Here is a 22,360-nt window from a genome sequence, read left to right as displayed (position 1 = left end):
AGGACTTCCCAGCCCAGAGAACACGCGGTTGTCTCCCCGGGCTGCGGGCTACCACCCCGACGGCAGGACACCCCCCCTTGCGGGGAGGGAGCACTCACCGGACGACGTCCACTGCGCCCGGCCGGACCTTGGGGTCACTTCCCATGATGGACACGCTGGCGGCGAAGGACCCGTCAATGCTGAACACCACACACTCCATGCCCCGGGGCAGCACCGTGAGGTAGCTCGTCGCAAAGGTCTGGTCGCCCCTACAAGGCACCTGCCTGCAGTCAGCCGTGCGTCCGAGTCAGCTGTTAGCCTGAGGCCCGAGGTCAGCCTGCAGCTGGGGTCAGAGCTCAGTCTGGGGCTGGGGTCAGAAGGAAGCTGGCTGGCGGCCCCGTCTGTCCTCCTCTCTCCCCACAGACAGGCACGGGCCCACAGGAGGGCGCCCTGAGGCCTCCACTTCCAGATGGCCCAGCTGGCAGGGCCGTGGGGATGAGCCGGCATCTCACCTGACAACCATCTTCACGGGGTAGACCCCAACTCCCAGGCGCCGGGGCCGCGGCACGCTGTACGTGATCCGGCCACTGCCGTTGGTGATCTCGGTGTCCAGGTGCACCCAGCGGCCCGAGGATGGCTCCGCCATCACCAGGATGTCCACCTGCCCAGGGCAAAGGGTAGGGACTCCCTGAAGACCAGGGTGGGGAGGGCCCAGGGCCCTGCCGGGGAGCTCTCCACCCACTGCCCTCTCCGCCTAGTGCCCTGCCCGCCTCTCACACCCACCGAGGTCCCGCCTTCCCCTGGCTCCCCTCTGAGACCTTCTCCTGGCTCCCACCTCCCCCCCACAGGCAGTCAGCAACCCCCGCCCCTGCCAGCCCCTGCCCCTCCTGCCACATGCAGCCCACAAGGGGCAGCGTGGACCCCGTACCTTCTCTCCGGTCAGGGCCACCATGTCAAGGGGCCCATACATGAAGCGCCCCACCAGGACCTGGGGGCCGTCTTCGGCCGCGATCACGTCATTGGCCCGGTGGTTCGCAGTCACATTCTGGAAGAACAGAGCAGGCTCAGCTGGGGCTGGCTTCTTCCCGACACTGTCCCTGGGACGGGCAGGGGGACGTGTCCCTGCTGCACCACGCCTTCCTGGCAGATCTTCTGAGCCGGGTTCCACGGGACCCTCAAGAAACAGGCCCGTGGACCCCAACGCTGTGTCCAGGGACAGACGAGCTTGCTCTGCTCCTGACTGTCCTGCACAGCAGCGGCCGGTCCCCTGACTGTCCTCCTTCCTGGGTCCCGGCTCACATCCCACAGCCGTTTACTGGGACGGGGGGGATGGGCCAGAGTGGAGGGAGCGCATGAGGAGGCCATCGCGTGAGGAGGCCGCGGGAGCCTGCACCACGCTCCGGGGCCTCCTGGACACCAAGTCTTCTCGTCTGTGACCTCCCGCCACCCCGTCCGTGCACTTGTGGCTTCTGCTCACCCTGTGGCTCCGAGGCCTCCCCTCCCACCCACCACACCCAGCCTCGCTCCCAGACCTGAATCCCTCAAGCCAGTGACCGTCCCCCTCCAGCGCTCTCCCCACACCTGCCTGGGCTCCCCTCCAACCCTCTTTGGAAAGCACCGTGGACTTGTCGCGCCTGGGGATGTAGTCCCGATCCTCAGCTGACCCCGTGTGAACCTTTTGGTGCGCGTCCCGCTGCTCCCGACCCAGCCGCGGCTCACCCCGGTGCCCCAAATATGCATGGCCTAAAGGCCAGGCCAGCACCAGCACCTCGACAGGAAGCCCCTGCAGACGGCTCTCCCCACCCCCCACGCAGTCTGCATGCGATTCAGCGCAGGCCCCTCAAGGGCATGGGTCCCTGAGCTGGGCTCCAGGCACTCAGGGGGGAAGCAGTCAGGATCCTGACCTAGACACAGTCGCCATAGGCCCCCCCGAGAACTCTCGAGGGGGAAGAGTCGATCATGCAAATAAACCACGGAAGATGCCTGTATTGCCTGTCACCGGGGAACACAGAGCCACGCCACCAGGAGACCCCATGTGCACTTGCCAGGGTGGCGGGACCCCTCATCGTTGCCCCCCACCCCACAGGGTGCAAAACAGTGCAGCCTCCTCGGAGGAGCTCGCCGGCTCCTCCCACAGACAGACGGCAGCTGCCACCGAGCCGCCCTTCCCTGCCGGGTCTGCACTCCCAGAGTGAGAACTTGTATCCGCCGAAGGCTGACAGCATCGCTCCCAACAGATGAAGGAGGAGCCCCAGAATGCCCGGCAGCCGGTGAACGGGTCAATGGTACGTCCCTGCGAGGGAGACTGCTCGGCCACGGAGGCGCCTGGAACGCAGACGCCCCACAAGAGAAGTCAGACGCAGACGACAGCACGCTGTGTGACCCGCACACGGAGGTGGGCAAATCGACGGGTGGTGGGGCGCTGAGGGGCACGAGCAAGGGGTCTGCCCCCGAGGCCATGAGTGTGTTCCAGAACGGACGGCAGTGAGGTCTGCACACGTCGCTGACCCCGTCGAGGTCCATGGAGCTGCACAGGTATACACGTGGTGTCAAACGCGGCTCTGTCTCAATACGTGTGTTCACAAAAATGGCCGGTCCATGCAGCGCCGATCACCTCAGGGTGCACAGCCGATGTTCCCACCAGACTCGAGGGGCCCACCAGGGCAGGGGCTCTGCCCTAGGTCCTACGCTCCCTGCCGCACGGGAAACAGTGGCCTCACCCACACTTGAGGATGGTTGGCCGAGTCGGCACGTGCACATATGCTTCCCAAACTCCTATTCATACTTCAACACCCCGCAGAGGTGACTCTTGCTCACGAAGCCCTGCGTGGCCTGGCCTGAGAGTCCTTTGCTCCGTCTTCTTCCTCTCCCTCTGTCCTGGCAAGTACCACAGCAGGCCACGCTCGGGGGACAAGCCCCACGGTCATGGACAGCACTCTGACTCAGGTCACACCTATGGAGGCCGTACCTCCAGCGACTCCTCCAGAGCCAGTATCTCCCCCCAGCCAGCCACCCCTGGAGCCCAGGTCCCCGCGCCCCCGCTCCCGGCAGCCACCGTGCACGCACCCGCAGCTTGACCTGCGTCCGCTTACGGAGCCACTTCTCCCGGGGCTTGGCGGGACTCAGTGCCGTGGGGTCCAGGCCCGCACTCTCCTTGACCGTCACCGTCTCGTAGCGCATCACCTGACGGACAGTGAGGGAAGAGGGCTCCAGGTCAGCCCGGGCCGCCCGGCTCCCTCTGTCTGGGGCGTTGGGCCCAATCGCCAGCCTGGGACACTCAGGGGGGCTGGGAACCCCAGGACCCGGCAGGACCCAGCAGGACCCAGGACCCCAGAAATCTCAGGGGCTTGGCTGGGGCCCCTTCTGCCTGCTCCGGGCCTTGATCCCGCCACGCTCCCCACGCAGCACCCCTGCTTGGCCTTACCCCACTGCGCGTACTCTCTATCCCCCGAAGATGCTGCTCCAGTGCCCGTCCCGAGAATGGTCTCCGCGCCTCCCAGAACCGTGGCCCCCACAGTCATACCCCACATCTCTCCGTGGCCCCCACAGTCATACCCCATGAAACACTCACCCCGTGCAAGGCTCCCACCCGCCCCACCTCCCTCCTGTACCTGTGGCTGGCAGGCTTGCCCTAGGCCCCAGCACCGTTCTCCAGGAGGCCCCCTGACTGCGCCCTGCCCTGCCCTCTGCTCCCCTCCCGCTGCTGCCCTGCCCTCCCGCACTGTCCTCCGTCCTCCAGATCCCAGGCTCCCTCCCCAGGGGACTCCCTCCGCATCTGGGGGCACGTGACCACAGATCTGGCCTTTGGCCGGTTCCGCACAGATTTCCTAAATCCTTGCCACCTCCTGAACACTGGGAGACTGTAGGTGTCCTTTGTTTGTTAGTGAGGGGCATTTGGGCCCCACCTAGCGGGGAGCCAGTGGCCGGGAGAACCCCAGTCCCATCCCCGACGGCTGGGGGTGGAGGTCGAATCAACCAGCAGCAGCCACTGATTTGACCCGTCCTGCTGGGGAGTGAGGCGTCCACGGAAACCCAGAAGGAGGTGGTTTGCAGAGCTTCTGGGTCGTGGATGCATGGAGATTGGGGGACAGTGGTGCTGGCGGGGGCACAGCGGCTCTGCCCCGTCACGCACGTCGCCCTGAGCCCCTCTTCCACCCGCTGTTCCCGAGTCGTGCCCAACACACTGACGATCCCATGAGTGAAGGGTTTCTCTGGGGTCTGGGAGCTGCTCTCGCAACCTGATCAAACCCAAGGCAGGCATGTCGGACGACCTCGTCTGGCCCTGGCAACAACCTGCACCTGGGGTTCGTTCCTGCGAAGGCTGGCAGCCCGGTGGGGAGGCCGAACCCCCAGCCTGTGGGATCGGATGGAGCCCCCAAGTAGGTGGACTCAGAGCTGGGCTGCTTTGACAGACATCCCGCTGGAGGGGAGAGCTGCTGGGTGTGGGGCAGCACACACGCGGGAATCGGGGCGCCGTGCCCGTCACTGCCTTACATGCCATCCATGTCTGCCCCGAGCTCCAGACCCCGATCCCCGGCCGGCACCCCCTCTTCCAGGTCCAGACCTCAGACTTGGCTTCCAGCATCCCAGCCCGGTTCTGCTCCTCCCCAAACCTAGAAGCCGCCCCCCTGGTGTTCGGGGACCTCCCCTCCGTCACAGCCAGCACCCGGCTGCCGTCCCTGAGTTGGGCTCCCAGGCTGACCTCACAGCGGGGCTCTGGCTCTCCAGCCCACCAAGCAGCAGACACGGGTTTCCCCCAACAAGTCCCGTCGGAGGGCCCAGCCATGGCTTCTCGTGGACATGGGCACCCCTGGCCCACAGCCTCTCTGAGGACACCGAGCCCCTTGGAGGAGTAGCCATTGACCACTCGTCTCTGTGTCCGAAGACGGGGATGTCCACCCAGGTACTCTCTCCTGCATTTTCTAGAAAGCACCGACCCAAAGCCAGTGCTCGTCCCGCGACCCACCACCTGACCGCATGACCCCAGCCTGGCTGACGGCTCCGGGGCCCAGGGTGGCCGGCAAGGCAGCCCTCCCCCACGCGCCGGGACGGGCCCTCCGGGGAGGGGCGCCGCACCTGTCTCAGGATGAAGGCCACCACGTCCGTGGACTCCCAGTAGCTGGCGTGGAAGAGGTGTGGCAGGGCCACGGTGGGGAAGGCCGTCAGGACGTCGGGGCAGTACAGGGCGTAGTCGATGCGCCTGGCGCCCCACCACCTGGCTGTGACTGTGGACGCGACAGTGGGGTGAGGACAGTGTGGCCTGCTTGGGCCCCGACTGACGCGTGGGGTCATGTGGGCCCAAAGAATGGAGCCCCCGGCCTCCCGCAGCCCCTTGCCCGCCTGCCCCCAGGGCGGGGGCTGCACATGGTCACCGGTGGTGGGCGCCGGCCCCACAGAGACGTCCGCTCTCATCCCGGGACTCAGGGACTCCCAGTGGGGAGACGGAACACTGGGGAGAGGGCTCGGGCTGGGGTTGAGGTCAGTCTAGGCCAGGGCTCGGTCCACAGGACCCTGTCCAGGCCCAAAGCTCAGGGCTCAGTCTGGACTTCCTCTGCAGCTCCTGGCCTGCCCTCTACAGCTGCCCTGGGGAGGCCCCCTCAACTTCCAACCAGGCGGGGCCCCGAGGACCTTCACTCACCGTGGGAGGCACCCACTGGTGCCAGGCTGTCCGAGGACGCTGAGCTCTCACTATGGGAGCTGTCCTGGCTCGTCCTCCGTTCCGGGCGCTGGGCCCGCAGGCCCTGGGGAGACGAGGAGGGGGCATCCGGAAGTGGCGGGCTGTCCCGTGAGCTGCCCTCTAGGAAGAGGGGACTGTGGGCACGCAGGGCATCCGCTGCGGGGGTTATGTCACAGTCGGGCCGTGGTCCTGTGTCCCCCAGCCCGCACCACCCACCCCTTGGGGCCTCCGATGGGCCTTCTGCACCCCTGACCTTTTCTAAGGCATGGGTCATGCAGGCACCAGCTGCGGAGCACGGGCTGAGGTCGCAGGTGACCCAGAACCACATGCTCTCTCATACAAATACCTCCCTGGGCCACGTGGGCCGCATGGCTCTCCAGCCCAGGGCAGGGCCACGCATTCGAAGGTGCACGGGGGCCGGTGCGGAGCCACTTCTGTCAGTGGGAGCTCCTGACTCTTAGGACTTTTGGAAATTAAGTTTCTGTTACAGATCGGGGCTGGGGCTGGTTTTTAAGCCTGAACGAATCGCAGGCCCAGCAGCTCCCCCCGACCTGGTCTGGAGCTCAGAACAGGCTCCGGCCAGACTTCCTCACCTGGGCCACCGTCCAATCCAGGCCTCCCCGCCCCTACCTGGCTCACCCCACTTGAGCCCCAGAGGTCCCTGCTCCCCCTGCAAAGTTCCTCTGGATCCCCGTCCTACAGCTTATCCCCACCTGTCCCAGTGCCATGGTCCAAGGCCCCCTCTTGCATGATGCCCACCAGGCTGGGACACTCCCAGACCTGCCCCTCCAGCATCAGCACCCAGCGTGGACCCCTGGACTTGCAGTCCAGGTCGGCAGCTCGGGTCATATGCTGGCGCCAGCCGCGGGAAGCCACCGGGGGGCAGGGCCTGAGCCCCCCCGTCGACTCCCACAAAGCAGGTGCACACCGCTGGGGGTTGGGAAGGCAGGCGAGGTGGCTGCTTCCCCCACCACCTGTCCATCTAGAGCCTGCAGACCTGCTCTGTGGGGGGCTGGTCCCCCATCGGCAAGCTGGTGGCCAGCCCGGGGCCCAGCACGCTCGCACACCCCGCGAGCCTACCCAGGAGGAGGGACTGTCCGTCGCCCAGCGGGAACCTCTGGTAGCGGGGCACGCTGACCGGCGGCACCAGGTGGAACTTGGGCTCCAGCAGGGGCTCCAGCCGTGAGGCCGAGGGGTCGGCACAGTGGAAGAAGCTGTACACCTGGCCGCAGGCGGGGCGCACGTGGAGGCCTGCGGGTGAGAGGGCGCACGGGGCCCTTCTAGTTCCCGCCCCCCCCACCCCCGAGTGCAGCTTTGAGTCTCCCACCCCCTGCTCAGGAACTTGCCACGACCCTGGCTACCCACAGGAGCACAGCCACGACGCTGAGTCCCACACTCAAGGCCGATCTGCCCCCTGCCCCCCAGGAATGGCAGCAGGTGCCCAGCGCCGTGGCTCCCCACCCAGCCTTCAGCGTCCCTTTCTCCGGTGTCCTTGTTCAGGCAGCCGCCCTGCCCCCTGATCTCTCCTGGTCAGACTCCGGCAAACGCGTCCTGCTCTCACTTAGCCGCTGCCTGGGCAGACAGGGCAGACAGCTACACCCTCCCCAGCGGCCCAGTCCCTAGGCTCCAGCGGCCAGAGCGGCAGAACACTCCTCCCGCGGACCAGCAGGCATCTCCACTGAGGCTCCCCACCAGCCAGGCTCAGGGGACTGGCCGCTCCAGTGTCCGGGAGCCCTAGGTTTCCTTGGCAACACCAAGGGCGGCCATGGGATTCTGCCTCACCCCCCAGCCTGCTCCAGCAGGGCTACCCCCTTCTCTTCTGTCCCATCAGGTGCACGCTGGGGGAGCTCTGCTGCAAAAGGAGTTTGAGAAGTCCCGGAGTGCGACCCCTCGAGGTGCCCTAGTCTCTGGGACTCCCCGATCCCCTGTGACAGCACTGGTTGGAGCAGGTCGTGTGCTGTAGGCCAGTGTGTTGGGGGGCAGCCATCCCAGGCTGGGGGCCCGGGTGTGCTGACCAGCTGCCATAGGCCTGTGAACCTGCACCCCGGGGAAGGAGGGCAGCGGGGAGCAGACATGGCGTCTCTGAACAGGGGTGTGAGAGCCCCCCGCGCCTTTGCCCCATCGGGGACACGGCCATCTCCCCCAACCCCGTCCCCCCTCTCTCCCTGTGCCCCACCCTCTCCCCCAGATGGAGGGCCCGATGGCTGCTGCAGAGACACAAGGCCCCTCGGGCCACGGCCCAGGCCACCCACCGTCCAGCCCGGGCAGCACTGTCCTCCGCATGGCCAGGACCAGGCCCAGGGGTGAGCCGAAGAGGAAGAAGTCGGACACGTCGAAGTCCAGGCGGCCCAGGCTGACCTCAGGTGGCTGGGACGCCCTGGGCGCAGGGGTCTCAGCCTCGTCCTTCAGCACGCTGGAGTGGATGCTGTCCGGGGGAGGGAGAGAGCCGGCAGGGCCGTTAGGGACTGCGTGCGGGCTAAGCAGGAAGAGCCCGGCCCTCCATGTCTGCACTGGCTCTGTACCGGCCGCCACGGCCCGCCCGTGTGTCCTCTGAGGGTCAAGTGGGAGGCTTTGGGGGCCACTGGCCCTCCACCTAGGGGGCTCTGGTGCCAGGACTGGTGGGCAGCCAGAAGCGAGTCTCGGACAGACGCACGTGGTCACCCTCCGACAGCACTATATTTTCCCAGCGGGGCTGAGGACCTTGGAACATCGAGCATTGCGCCCGTGGGCAGCCCCGCCCCATGGTGCTGGCTCTGTGGGGAGGCCCAGCCCGCACACACGGCCCTGGGGGCTTCACAGCCGGCAGACACAGGTGCAGCCAGCTGTCACCTCCCTCCCCTGCAGCCTGTGGAGAAAGGAGGCGGAGAAAACCCCGCAAATCCCAACCAGTCCCACCCCAGGCACCGCTGCCCCTCGGAGCCCAGGCGGACACCCTGTCGGGGACAGGAGTGCACGGCCGGGACGGACGGGCTGCAGAGCCGGGGGCCTCCCTGACCTGCCAGCTGGCCTGGAAGCGCAGCTCAGTTTAAGACCGTCCAGGGGCCCCCGATCCAGCCATCGGTTAACAGCACGCAGATTCAGCCAGAACCCTCGAGGTGGATGTGGGAGGGGATTTTGGAGGTCACAACGGGACCAGTGCCGGTGAGCAGCTTGCCCTCTGCAAGCGAGTGTCCGGGAGCTGGATCTGAAGGCCAGGACTCCCCTCTGTGCACTGCGAGCCTCTCACGGTGAGGACGGCGCTGGGGCTGGGCGGTCCACGTGGGGGATCCGGACTGTCCCTACCACACGCCAGCTACGTCACTGCCCGAGAGATGGCCACTCGTCCCCACGGCACAGAGCAAAGCCACCGACCTCTTCCCACTCTCCAGATCCGGGCCCTCGTAAAGGGGTGAACTGGGAAGGTCGGGGTTTCATCTAGCAACCCAGACATGAACTGCATTATGGTTTGAACCTCGGCGACGCGGAGCCTTTGCTCTGGCCGAGTCCCCTCCTGGAGGGCACCTGGGGACACAGCCCTGACTCTCCGGACCGTCTTCGCACAGGGAGGGTCACCGGGGCTCCGTCTGCAAGTCCCAAGAGCTGGGAGAAGCCCCGGATTGGAGTCCTGAGACCAGGTGAGACGTCCTCACTGATGAAATTCTCCCCGTGGAGAACGCTCCCTAATACTTATCACCCAGGGAAAAGTCAGGAACGGTCTCAAGACGAGGGGTTTTGTCCAAGGAAACCTGTGCGGGAAGCACGTGAATGGTCCACGCAGAAAAGAGGGCCTCGGACACGCCCAGAGCAGGTCTGCTTTGCAGTCTGTGATGACCTCCCAGGACCGGTCACGGTAAGAAAGGGGGCAGGAAGCAGAGAGGACAGAGGCCGGGTGCCCCTCCCCGCGTGGGCCAGCACCGGCCTGTGTCCTGAGTGTGGGTGCAGGCAACACACGGAGCTCTGGGCAGGAGGTAGCGCCCTGGGGCCTGGGGCCCGAGGACGCAGGCCGTGTGACCCCGGGAGCTCCCCCGTGGGGGCCTCTGTGGCCCTTGGGGGAATACGGAGAGCACACTCCCGGAGCGGCTCCCGAAGCACACCCTGCCTGCTCTCGGACCACGTCCTCAGAACCATCGGCGGGGCAGGGGACAGCGAGGCCCGGGGAGGGGGCCGAGCTGTCCGGGGTCCCTGCTGGTCCGGAGCAGAGCAGGGGCAGGGCACAGGCCACAGGCCACCTCCGAGGCCGGGTCCCCTCTGCCGCGGACACAGCGCGAGAAGGGGCGCTCACCTCGACAGGAAGGTGTGATGCTGGGCGACGGCCTCACAGTCGTAGGTGGACGAGTCGCTCTGTTTCCGTGGCAACGGCCTCTGGGGCCCCTCGTCCTCAGGCGCGCTGGACACGTCGATGCTGCTCCTGCTGAGGCGCTTGCTGCCGGCCAGACCGCACGCCTCGCTCACCACCACCGGGCTGTCCTTTGGGGCCACGCAGAGGACAGAAGGGCACTGCTGCCACCGGAGATGCCACCGGAGACGCCAAGCCCTCTGTCCTGAGATGTGCGGGGGGCGCGCTCCCACGGGAGCCAGGGTTGGGTGGCCCCTGGGACTCTAGACTCAGCCCGCGCCGAGCCCCAGTCCCGTAGGGCCGCGAAGCCACCCACCCAGGCGAGTCACCTTGGACACGTGCACGCGGCTGACGTCACCTCCCCCAGGAGAGGCCCCTCCCGGGGCCAGACCCCGGGCCTGTCCCACCACCCTGTCCCCGCCGTCCGGCCCGCACCTGCGTGCTACTGATGCTCCCCTTCCGGCTGCTGCTGCCCGGGCTGTCCCCCGAGGGCCCCGCGCTGTAGCAGATGGCGTCGAAGGCCAGGAGGCCCCCCACACAGTCCCCGATGAGACACACCTGGAGAAGACGCAGCTGGGACCAAGGCCTGCCCACTGCTGACCCCGCACTCCCCACCCAGCCAGAGCACCGGGCGCCTGTCCACGGGAGAGGAGAGAGCCTGTCTTGGTGAGACACGACAGAGCCCGCCAGGGGATGGATGCTCAGGCCGCGGTCACCATGGGCATGACGACGGCTCAGGCCAGGGTGTCGCAGGGGTCAGACTCGGGCCTGGGTCGGGCTAGGGCAGGGCAGGTCAGGGAGGCCGTCCTACCTGCCCACTGAAGCCGAGCCCGTCCGGAGACCTGAGGAACTCCGCGTAGACCTGGTTGGCTCGCTCAATGACGGTCGCCACCGCGTCCTGGTAGCGTGGGGAGGAGATGGCCAGCAGGGGCAGGGCAGCCAGAGGGACGTGGTCCTGGCTGTTGCCGAGGCCGCCGTCATCGTGGCTGTAGGGGTTCAGGCTGCAGACAGGGTCAAGGGAAGCCCAGCCAGGCTCAGGCAGGGGCCGGTGTGGGGCTGCACACTGGGCAGAAGGGAGCACACGCACGAGCCGGCCATGGTTAGGCCCCAGCTCGGGGCTCTAGGGGAGGGGCTGAGTGAGAGCCAGAGGAAACAGGGCACACGCGGGGGGCTTAGGGGCAGACTGTGCTGACTCCCCTGTGTGCTGTCCTGACTCCGCCCACACCAGCCTGGGATGTGGGCCTGGGGTCTCCTGGGACAGCTGCCTTCTCCTGCCCTCTTCTGCTGAGCCCCAAGGGACACCCCCACCGTGGGGAAGCCACCTGGTGTGGACCGGGGAGGGGGGACATATCATTAGAGCAGACTTCCTAGAGGAGGCGGACTTTGGACTAGGTCTCAAGGAAGGCTTCAGGGATGCTAGGAAGGAGGAAGGAGAGCCTTCTAGGCATGGGGTCCCGTGTCAGCCACTGCTTGGAGATGGGCACACAGCTGCACACGTGACCTGTGTCCATCCTTCTCGGGAGAGGGTCACAGCCTTTGTGACCCTTGTGAAAGGCAGGATTCCAGAAAGGACTAAGAAACCCTGCCCTACAGCATCTCCAAGGCCAGTGGACAGTCCGGCACCTTCGTTTCCCTGCTTCCCCTCCAGCAAGCCCCTCCATCTGTGCATGGCTCAGACCCCTCTGGGACCAGACCCCAGAGCGCGCCCCAGCCCACACCCCCACCTGGCCCGCCTCTGTCCCCTGGGACGTCAGGCCTCACTGGGCAGAGGACCAGCCCTCTGCCCACAGCCCGAGCTCAGGCTGACGAACCCACTGGGGACTGCACAGGAAGGACAGGCGACTGGGCTCAGGGTTTCCTGAGCAGGTGGCAGAGCCCTCGTGGAAGGCAAGGCTGGCCTCACAGCCATTCCTCATCTCCAAAGAACACAAATTAGAGGAAACGGGCCTCAATTGCTGCCGGAGAGATTTTAATTAGCCGAGTAAGTGCTCCCTCCCGGCAGTGCCTGGCGTGATGGATGGCCCGGCGAGGAGCCGCCTGGGGGAGCGAGGTTGTCCCCACCCTCCCCTCGAGCGGTCGGGCCATCCATCTTCCTGGTGATCAAGCCAGGCCTGGCTGACCCAGTTCTGGAGGTCAGCCATCTGGCAGGCGAGGGCCCGGGGTCCCGAGATCGATTACCCAGGACACGGTAGCTCCTGATGGCTGGAGTGGGGAAGAGCCTGTTTCCCAAGTCCCACTGCAGAGCAGGTGCCCAGGGCAGCTGTGCCATGGGCAGAGTCCAGGGCTCCTCCCCTCCCGACTACGGGGGCCCCAGGGCTGAGCCCCGGGGCCCTGCATTTGACAAGAATCATGTCGGGTCGGGGAACTACTGACTCAAGCCGTCCCTCCTTCCAGCTTAGATGGAGACCTGCCCTGTGTGTCCCATGACCACAGGTGGGTCAGCAAAGAGGTTGCTCGGGTCCTAAAGGCAGAGGAGACTTTTCCGTGTCTCAGAGGGAACAGTGGGCCCCACACACCCTGCTCTCCGCACCAGGGACCAGGGGCAGGTCTGGACGAAGACCCCAGGCCCAGCAAATGCACTGCCTCACCCCCTCCAGCCGGGGTCTCTGCAGCGTCCCCCACCTGGCCCAGTCCATGGGATGCACCGTCCCCTCCCAAGAACGAAGCCAGGTCACAGCTGACCCCTTGCTCTGCCTGCTGCACCAGCACGCGGGACCCTCATGGTCTCCAGCAGGAACTTGGGGCATGACTGTCCACTTCATATAGATGAGGATACTGGGACAGGGCCATCCCCTGGGTCCTCCCCGGGTGTCCGTGGGGCCCAGCACCCGCTGCATCAGAATGCACATGTCCACTGGGCTCTGACTGTGGCTCAAAAGCAAGGCTGCCCAGGTTTGACTCCCAGCTCCAGGGGCCGGGTACCCCCGGGGGAACGGGCTTCGCCTCTTGGGGCCTCGGCGTCCTCCCCTGGGCCAGGAGACCGGTGTCTAGTGAGCCCCAGGAGCAGGTCTGCAGCATCAAGGGGGTCCGGCAGAGGAGCTCATGCTGCACGGCTGTGCAGGGCTCTGGACTCCCACTGACCACTTCCCAGCCCTGTGCTCCTGGTCACTCGGGACCCTACGCCCCCAGGGGTGCACCAGGTGGGGAACCCCTCCATGTCATCCCCACTGACCACCCCCCACCTCTCCAAAAGGGCAGGAAGGACGTAGACTCACTTAGAGACGAGGGAGAAGGCGTCGGAGCAGACAGCAGGGCAGGGCACGAACTTGATGAGGATGTGGCCCAGGGCCGCCGGGAAGTGGGCTCGCGTGACTTTCTCCAGCACCGAGCCGAAGGTGTGGATGTCGGCCGCCTTGCAGGACGGGTCCCCCACGCCCGTGTCCAGGATGCTCCCCCCGTGCAGCACCAGCAGGAGGACATGCGTCTTGCAGGAGCGCTGTAGGCAGCCTTCCTGAGAAGGACACGGGTCGGGATAGACAGGAGGCAGGGACGCGCCGTCGCACACACAGCTGTGGCTGGCCTGTCTCAGCTCCCTGCATGGCAGGGCCTCCTGTGCATTCTGAGGGTGGCGCAGGGGCAGCAGGCTGGCCAAGCCCCTGTTATCAGGGCAGGGAGGGTCCCACGAGACCTTTCTTGTTCCCCTGGGAGCCAGCAGCCCAGAGCAGGACAAGCACCTACGCAGGGGCACACAGCAAGTCCTAGGGTGAGGAAGTCTCCCAGCCAGGACTCCTGACCGGTGGTGGCCCAGACACCCCAGAAGCCAGCCCACCTCATTGTCTTCGTGGATCTCGATGCTTCCCTGGGCTGGGAACCTCTGTCTTCTCAGGGAGACTCGATACAGCTCTCCTGCAGGGGAACAGAGGACTCAGCCCACGGGCCTCCTGATGCCGGGGCCGCAGCGTTCCCTGGGGTCTCGCTGGAGGGACAGCGTCCAGATCAACAGGACCAGAAACTTCCGTCCTCCCCAGGCAAGGAAGGCCGGCAGGGGCAGCCCCCGCACGCCCGGTCCCTGGGGCCAGGGAAGGCGGTCCCAGGAAGCACGTCAGCTGCAACAGCACAAGTGTTCTCCGGGGCTCCTGCTTCCAGCTTGGGATGCAAATGGGGGCCGAACACGCCTCTGAAAGCCGGAGCCCTGCTCAGAGTGTTTTTTTAAGCATCTGCCTGAAGCCGTCAGACCAACCGCAAGGCTGTGAATGAGGGGAGAGGGGCCGGGGGCAGGCGGAGCCCCAGAGAGGCATGGCGGCGTCGGTCTGGGGAGCTCCGGGACGTCCTCCCCTCCCGCAGCCGTCACTCTTCCTCCGGGGCCTCGAGCGGAGCCTGCGTCCCCAGCCGCTGGGACCTGCAAGCCGCCGCTGCGGACTGAATCTGGCCCGCCGCCTGCTCTTGTAAATAAAGTTTTATTGGGGCACAGCTGGAGTCCGTGGCCATTCACAGGGGCCTCAGTGAGTCTTTGGAGCCCACAGGACCTGGAATATTTGCCCTCGGGCCCTGACAGAGAAGTCTGTGCAGTCTGAAGCCTGCATTCCCAAACATTGCTGTACCGGAGTCTGGGGTGGAGGGGAGACGCCACAAGACATCCAGCCGCCTCCTCGCTGCCCACCCGGGGCCGCCTGCCGCACAGACCTTGCTTTCCCTCCCTTGTCCCCACGGGAAGGATTCCACTAGCTCTGTGTGGCCGCACCACACGGCTAGACGATGAACCCCTCGTGTGCCTTCAGTGACGGGGAACTCACCCCCACCCCGAGCCTGCCACACCTGCGAGGAGTCACAAGGGGAGGACCCTTCAGGGGCTCTGCGGGCAAGCCCTCCGCAAGGGAGTGGGGAGCCGGAGCCAGGGTCAGAGTCGGGTCTCCCAGCAGCCCCAGGGGACTCCGCCAAGGGCACCCAACAAGAAGCCCTTCTTGGAAGGCAAGTGCGTTTCTGAACTCCTCAGTCCTCATGGACACGCGCCTGGTCTCAGGGTAGCTGCTTTATGAGCTGGGGGCTGCTGCCCAGATGGGCAGGAGCGGGTTTCTCAATGACAGAGGGGCTGGCCCAGAGGGGGTGGTGAGGGAGGCTCGGCCTGCGCTTCCTCCAGCTCCTTCCAGCCACGGGACTGTCCCCGTAATGGCCCGTGGATCCCTGGCCCTGACCCCAGGACAGGCTCCCACTACAACAGCCGGGGAGCTGGCCTGGTCTTGGCAGAGCACTTACTATGTCCCTGTGTTGTGCCCTCCTCCCCACGACAGCCCTGAGCTTTGGTTCTCTAGGTGTGGGCCCCCTTTTCAAGCAAGAGAACCGAGGCTCACCCCTCCTGGGTCACTGCCCCTGGCCTCACCACGAATCGGGCCATGTGAGCCTGTACACAAGCCCCACACCCGACCGAGGACGCTGCTTGGTGGTGCTCTGTCCTCCCCGGGAAGGTGACACCACATTCTCTGTCCACAGGAGAGGAGACGCTCATGCAAACCACAAAGCGGCAGGCTGCCCAGCACAGACCTCCTCCCCACAGCAAAGCAGCCAGTTCCGTGGTGTGTGTGGCCGCGGGGCTGGCAGCGGCCCAGAGACCACGACTTCAAGGCTGGGTGGGAACTGGTTTGGAGCCAGTGCCCGAGTCCAAGTCTTGTGCTCAGTGGCTTGAGAGCGGGACTCAGTTTTCTCTTCTGGGGTATGGGGATGGCAGCCTCCCAGAGCAGGAGCCCAGCACAGGGGAGCTCAGACATGCACGGGGCTCAGAGTAGGGCTGGCCACATGCTAAGTCTCTGTCCATGTCAGTCGTGCATTTGGAGGACATGCCAGGGAGGCTCAGGGGTCCCCGAGCCGGGGCCAGAGGCCGGCAGGGCCGTGGCTGCCTCAGCATGCACAGCCCTGACCCCAAACCTGCCAGAGCTCTGATGGCCCCCCACACCCTCGCTGGACCGGCTGCAGGCCTCCAGTGCGGCTGCAGGCTCATGCACGGTGGCTGCTACGAATTACCATCACGAGCCTATAAATAAGCCACAGGGAAGACACGAGGGTCCTGCCGTCTCCCAGGTACCATGCCCTCTGCGAGCAGGGCTGGCTCCTGAGCTCTCACTGAGCCCATGGGCCCCAGGCTTCCACATTCTCCATCGGCCCGCGGCCAGCCACCTTGGCCCCATGCCACGCTCCGGCAGTGAGCTGATGCCGCATCCTGGCTACAGACGAACACTGAGGCAGCTCGGGGCTCGGCGGGGACGGGCCTGGCAGGACCCTGGACGCCCTGCGCCTTCCCTGCCAATGGCAAGAGTCTGGCTTCCTTTCAGTGTGCAGAAGCCAGACAGCTTTGGCTCTGGGGGAGGGAGGAGGGGAGGCCTCGCCCGCAGATCTAGATCCGGCCCCCCCACCCCAAGGGTCGGCTACCAGGCCTGGAGGGGCCCCCTGGGGACGTGCATCTCCAGCCTCAGCAGAAGCCTCTGCAGACACTCAGAAAGGCAGCCTCGAGGCCCCCCAGCATGTGCCTGGCCCACAAGCCTTCTGCTCTCCGAGAAGCAGACAGTCCCCGCAGAGTAACTGAGGACATCAGTTCCGGCCACCAGACCCAGCAACTTCGCTCCTCCCCGCCTCACTCAGGCTGAGCTCTCTGCCTTCCTTCTTGGGCATGCCAGTGAACTCCTACCTATACTGTAAAACCCTGCTCAACCATCCCAGCCTCTGGAAAGCCGTCTCAGGTCTACTTAAGCAGAGACGGTCATCTCACACTGTGCTCAGCTGGCCTGGCTCATTGCTGTGAGGTTAGTCAACCATTTCCGCATCAGACTGGGGGTCCCTGAGAGCAGGGAGCATCGAAAGCCAGGTTTTTGTGAAAGTTCACTGCAAAGACCCTGGGGGTCGTGCAGCCTGGGAGACCTCTCCATGCTCATCAGCCCCGGGAGAAGTCCCATCTAGGGAAGAAGTGTCTATACTGGGATGTGTATCTCCTGGAAGTCCCCTGGGGGGGCTGGTGTCAGGGAAGCATGGCAAGTTCTCAGCCTGGGCCTCATGGATCCTCCCCCTCCACAGGCTTCCCCAGAGCCTCTGGTGACAGGAGCGGCGGGTAGGGTCCCGGGAGACAGGGAGCCCAGGACCTCATGGGCGGGCTGCGTGGTTCTCCCCGAGGCTTTGCTTCCGCCGGGGGACCCTATTCAGGCAGGGTCCCTGCGGTGCCCAGGCCCGGGGTGGGGAGAGCCCACGGCTGTTTCTGTGACCGTGTCTTGTGACCGCAGCGCCCACCCCCAGCACCCCTGCTGGCCTACCCAGCTCCCCGTGGCTCCCCTGCCAGCTGGAGGGGGAGGCTATATTTGCTTACTCACAACCTTGGAGAGGCACAAATTGTCATCACCCTTCTAATTACCCAAGTGCCACAGTGCTTCTGAGACAGAAGCCAAGGTCAGCGCCCACGTGCTCAGCACGCCTGGCACAGCGTCACCCCGCTCAGCGGAGGGGTCTGTGTCCCTCTCTCCTGCAGCCAGCCGCAGGGACCACGAGGGATGGAGGCCCCCAGCTGCGTCCCCGTCAGCGTGGTTTTGCTGGACGGGGGGACACCGGGTGATTTTCTCATTTTCCTCCCGTAAGCCCGGACTTCCTCTAGTGTAAAGCTAGTGAGTGCGAGCATGTGTCACTTACAAGAAGAACCGTGAACCAGCTGCAAGCCCTGCACACACACACCACACACGCAGCAGAGCGACCGGCCGAGCCTCGGGAGCTGGCGGGCTGGCAAGGGACCCTGAGGGTATGCAAAGGGAAAGGAAGGCCTGTGGGGCCGACAGTGACCATGAAACATGGCCTGTGAATCAAAATCCTGCATTTGGGTCCCAAAACCAGCTGGACACCACAGCGGCCTCCTGATCCCCTGGCTGGAGCCCACACGTGCACCCGGGAGCCTGAGGACCTCAAGGGCCCTGGGGTCATGTGACACGGGCCTTAGCTGGACAGGGGCGCCCACGTGGCCTCGCAGCTGTGAGCTCCACCGCCTTCAGGGCAGAGCGAGGACGGTGCGTTCCCGAAGCTCGGGCCAATCCGGGGGTCAGGTGTAGCCCAGGAACCAGGCAGGGAAGCTGCGGGACAGGGGCCCCTGCCCGGGAAGATCAGGCTCGAGGGGACGCGGTGGCCTGCAAATGCTCGGGGTCTGCATGTGGGTCACGGAGGGATGGCAGAGCCCGGCCACTGAGGGGGGTGGTTTCTGGAGGGTTCATGGCTATCCTGGGGGGACCTGAGCTGGCCGGGAGAAGCAGGTGCTATGAGTGGACACCAGGAGGGTGGATGCCGGGCAGGCACCCCAGGCATGGTGGGCTAGATGGACCCAAGGTCCCTGCAGTGACAGCCTTGGCCCTTCAAGGTCATGGCCCAGCCCCGTCAGCCTGGGTTCATCTGCTAAGGAGGCTCACCCCAGTGGGCTGGTCAGCCCCCCGAGAGGCGCTGGCCCACACAGAGGCCTGACCGCCGCCCCATGGAGTGAGCCTGGGGGAGGGAAGGGGGAGCAACCGCCACTGAGCCTGCCGGGCCCTACTGGGGAGCGGGCACAGAGACGCAGGGAAACAGCAGCGTGCCCACCCGCGCCCGCCCACACACTAACCCCTGCTGCTTCCAGAGAAAGGACGGGCCACGGCTCCCGTGTGCAGGCACCCACTGAAGGGATCGCCACGGAGATCACTCCAGAAGGCCTCCTCCCCCACTCCCAGATCAGCACTGCTGCTCGGCCCAGGGTGTGGGGAGGCAGCCCCTCCCCATCCACGGCTGGTGTCTGCGGAGGGCAGTTTGGCCACGTCCCCGGAGACACTGAGCATCCCCCTCTCTGCCCTGGGACCGAGCCTCGCACAGACAGGCACACGCAGGACGCTGGCCATGGCCACGGGGTCACGCTACAAAGACAGCAACATGTGCCAAGCGCGGCAGGAGCCGGGGAGACGGGCGACGCCACAGGGAGACAGGACCCCTTCCCGCGGCTGGCACACCCCCAAACGCACGGGGGCGGGGGGGCGAAGATAATCCCGCTACGTGCTCGCCCGCGAGGAGAAGGGGCAGGACAAATGCGCGGCGGGCTCCCATCTGTGAGCATTTATGGAGACGATCGTGTGCAGGGAACGTGGCCAGTCGCCGCCGGGGCGAGCGGCGCGCCTCACCTGTATCCTTCCAGAGTTCAGACCCTCGGCCGGCACTGCCCACTCGGATGTCAGATTAAAAGTGGGAATTCTCTCAACCCCGTGGAGCAGGCAGACTTCTTCTGGGAGATGCTGGTTTCTATGTTCTGCCTGCTTGGGTTTCCCGGCCTCCGGGGAGGACTGTGGCAGCGCTTCCCGGGTTTTGTTTCTAGAAGGTCTTTTGTTCCCGGGAGAAAAGGATTTGAGGAAACAGATTCTCTCCGGCTGAAGAGAGATTCTCACCACCAGTGGATACCAATGCGGGGTGTCCTCAGGGCTGGGGGAGCTCTGGGGGCCCCGGACCACTGGCTGGGGGCTGCACAGAGGGACAGATGGGACCATCGGGCTGGGGTTCCCACATGTGGGCACCTGCCTGGTCCCATGCCCCCGGGTTTCTCTGAACCTGAGAATGCAGTCCTTTCACGAGGCCCCACTTCAGCTCCACGTCCACCCAGCCATCCTTCTCCACTGGAGCCCTGACCAAGTCTCGGGCCCCATAAAATCCCAGTGCCACAGTCCCACACCAGCCTCCCCTCTGCACATCTCCCCTCTGAGCTCAAGCACTGGGCCGTACAATGGTTTTCAAACCCTCTTCCTCTCATCACAGGGGCTTTGCACATTCTGCTCCCTAAGCCCTGTGTCTTCTTCACACGGCTGTGTCCAAATATTTCCTCCCGAATCCTCCGTGGTCCTGCGCCCAGGGGTGTCCGTCCTTGCCGTCCTCCTCCCGGAAGCACCGGGCTCTCTCTTCGGAAACTAGTCCCCATACTTCAGGTTTTCTGGTTACTTGACCCGGCACTCCTCCCTCCCCGGCCAGGAGGGCCTTCAAGGCCGGGACAGGGTTTGTTTATGCTCTGTTTGCCCCACGCAGACCGTCCGGGCGCTGGCACCAATAAGGTGCTCAGGAAATGTTTTTCAAACAAGTGAGTGGACAAATATTTTGTTCCCACTTTGGAGCCCCGTCAGCGTCGGAAGCTGAGGACGTCCCAGTAAAGCACAGACGTGTACAGACACACGTGTGTCCTCATGTGGAGGAATGCACGGGAGCACTCACACATGCCAATATACACACGAGTATCGTGCGGCACACACACAAGAGGAAAGCTCCTCAGGCCGCCGTCTGCCACCCCAAGCTCATTAAAGCAGCTAAATATAGCCCGTCTGCAGCTGTGCTTAGCACACTGCCCAAACCAGCCAGGAAAAGACACCAGTTACCAGCAGAGCTGCGGGCAGGGGTCTCCAGGCATGGCAGGGCGGGGGGCTGCGGGCAGGGGGCTCCAGGCACGGTGGGGCTGGGAGACAGCTGCAGGTAGGGTCTCCGGGCATGGTGGGCCGGGGATGCGGGGCGGCTGTAGAGACACTGGAGGGGACCCTTGGTGGTGGTCCAGGCATCTGAGCTGCTCCTCTGGCTCCCGGGCCCCAGCAGGGGACATGAGGTCGGGTCCCACACGTGGGGCGGTGCTGACACCCCCACCTTCTTTGTCCCTTTCAGGCCACACAGGCTCCACAGGTGACGAGCCCACGCAGCTGAGCAGTCAGGACACGGCCTGCTGCTTGCTTCTGGCGCGGGTGCAAACAGCGATGAGAAATACTGGAGAAGACCCCGCACAGGGAGGAAGGCCCCAGACGGCAAAGCACGGCACCCACATTGGGGACTCGGGATTGGAGCGGGCAGAGCAGCAGGGACGACCACCGTCATCTCCTAAAGCCGTGATGTGCCCAGCTCCGTGGACAGCACGGCCCAGCGGGGGACGCGGCACCACCACGGCCGCCTTCTCTGCAGGTGCTCCAGGCTGCGGTTCTCGCCGACCCAGGGCTGGCGCTGGACCAGCCCCGGCCCCACAACCACGTCGCCGCACGTCCCCGGAGAAGATCCTGAAGGCGCAGACCCGCAGGACAGCCTTCAGCACAGAACGCGGACAGAAACCTACCCCCGCGATTTGAAAACCGAACACAAGGGACTTCACCTTCATGTAAACGCACATTTTTTCCGGCCCAGTCCAGAAGCGGCGGACAGGGGTCAGCCCAACGGCTCTCCCTCTGAGGCAGGTCGTGCCTCCCTCGCTGGGGGACGTAGCCACACCCTGCCCCCCAGAGCGATGGGAGGTCTGACATCTTGGGCCAGACTGGCCAGGGGAGATGCCCCGTGCAGGGCTGGCTAATTCCCAGAGACGAACAAGCCTTCCACCTGCAAACACCTGCTCTCATGGTCCAAACCCCTCCTTCATGCACAAGCCAACCTCTCCTGCCCCAAATGCCCCAGGATGGACGCAGACACCCCCAGTTTCTCAGTGGCTGCTCCTAAGCTATTGCCTCCTTTCCAGTGGAAAACATACCTGGGCTCTCGGCTGAGCGCCCCTGCACTCTGTCCGCCCCCGGGGCCATGCACCCCTGCACTCGGTCCAGGGCCATGCACCCCATCGCTCTGTCTAGCCCCAGGGCCGTGAGCCCCCACACTCTGTCTGTCCCGGGACAGAACTGAGCGCTTCCCTGTGGCCCTTCCTCTTGGGAAACATGAAGGTCCTGGCCCCCCTGGGTCTTCACTCAGCCTCCTCTGCAGGCTGAACTCCGGGAGCTTGTCCGGGCGCCGCCCCACTCATGCTGAGCCCCGTGCACTTGGCCTGAGGCTTTGGGGTGCCCCTGGCAGAGGAGCCCGGCCCCTCCCCAGCCCCTGACAGCCTTGTCCACGGCTGCCCCCAGGTGCAAAAAACCCCTTCCATGCCAGTCCTGAGCCGTGGGAACGCAGACACCTTCCTGCCCCTGAGGGATGGACCAGCCCGGGGGGCAAGAGAGGGCGCAGCGTGGGCTTAACCCTCGAAGGAGCAACCACAGACCCAAACAGCAGGAGAGAGAAGAAGGGGGTTCAGAGACCCAACTGCCATCTTGACCCTCCCCGACCCCAGCCTCTTGAGAAACCCAACCCCGCCAGCAGCAGACATGGCTCAGAGGACGTCCTCAGGTCACAGGGTTGACTGCGGACACTCTGCCAGGCATCCCTGGGGCGGGCCCTGCAGGAAACCTGGAGAAGCCCCACCGGACAGATGTGCAGGTCCAGGACGACTAGGGGCGGGCTCTGCACTCACAGCCTCTGGGGGGTGGGGGAGGCAGATGGCATGTCTGCGTCTGTGTCACCCAAAGGACCTCGTCTCTGAGGCTCCAAGGCTTTGCACCCCATTCCTGTCCTCTCTGACCACAGGCAAATGGAACACAAGGGTTTGCACGGTCCCATCTGCCACGCTGGGCTCAGCCTTCTGGCCCACCGGCCCCCGCGCT

At 65.4% G+C, this 22,360-nt stretch overlaps 1 protein-coding gene across 1 annotated transcript in view; it reads right to left on the bottom strand.

Annotated features, from left to right (window-relative positions):
* Positions 1–22,360, bottom strand: part of PITPNM3 (PITPNM family member 3) — a 59,124-nt gene that overhangs the window by 4,736 nt on the left and 32,028 nt on the right. The window contains exons 9-21 of the mRNA XM_044250251.1: positions 13,741–13,817; positions 13,187–13,422; positions 10,783–10,972; positions 10,407–10,529; positions 9,918–10,102; positions 7,909–8,081; positions 6,737–6,907; positions 5,618–5,812; positions 5,056–5,204; positions 3,046–3,162; positions 908–1,024; positions 492–640; positions 99–248 (exon numbers count right to left, since the gene is read on the bottom strand). Of these exons, the coding sequence (XP_044106186.1) occupies positions 99–248; positions 492–640; positions 908–1,024; positions 3,046–3,162; positions 5,056–5,204; positions 5,618–5,812; positions 6,737–6,907; positions 7,909–8,081; positions 9,918–10,102; positions 10,407–10,529; positions 10,783–10,972; positions 13,187–13,422; positions 13,741–13,817 (2,032 nt within the window). The remainder of the gene's footprint in view (positions 1–98; positions 249–491; positions 641–907; positions 1,025–3,045; positions 3,163–5,055; positions 5,205–5,617; positions 5,813–6,736; positions 6,908–7,908; positions 8,082–9,917; positions 10,103–10,406; positions 10,530–10,782; positions 10,973–13,186; positions 13,423–13,740; positions 13,818–22,360) is intronic.

Source organism: Neovison vison, chromosome 5 (assembly GCF_020171115.1).
Source record: "Neovison vison isolate M4711 chromosome 5, ASM_NN_V1, whole genome shotgun sequence".
NCBI lineage: Eukaryota > Metazoa > Chordata > Mammalia > Carnivora > Mustelidae > Neogale > Neogale vison.
Note: the sequence above shows the minus strand (reverse complement) of the source record. Positions and strands in the feature narration are given on the sequence as shown.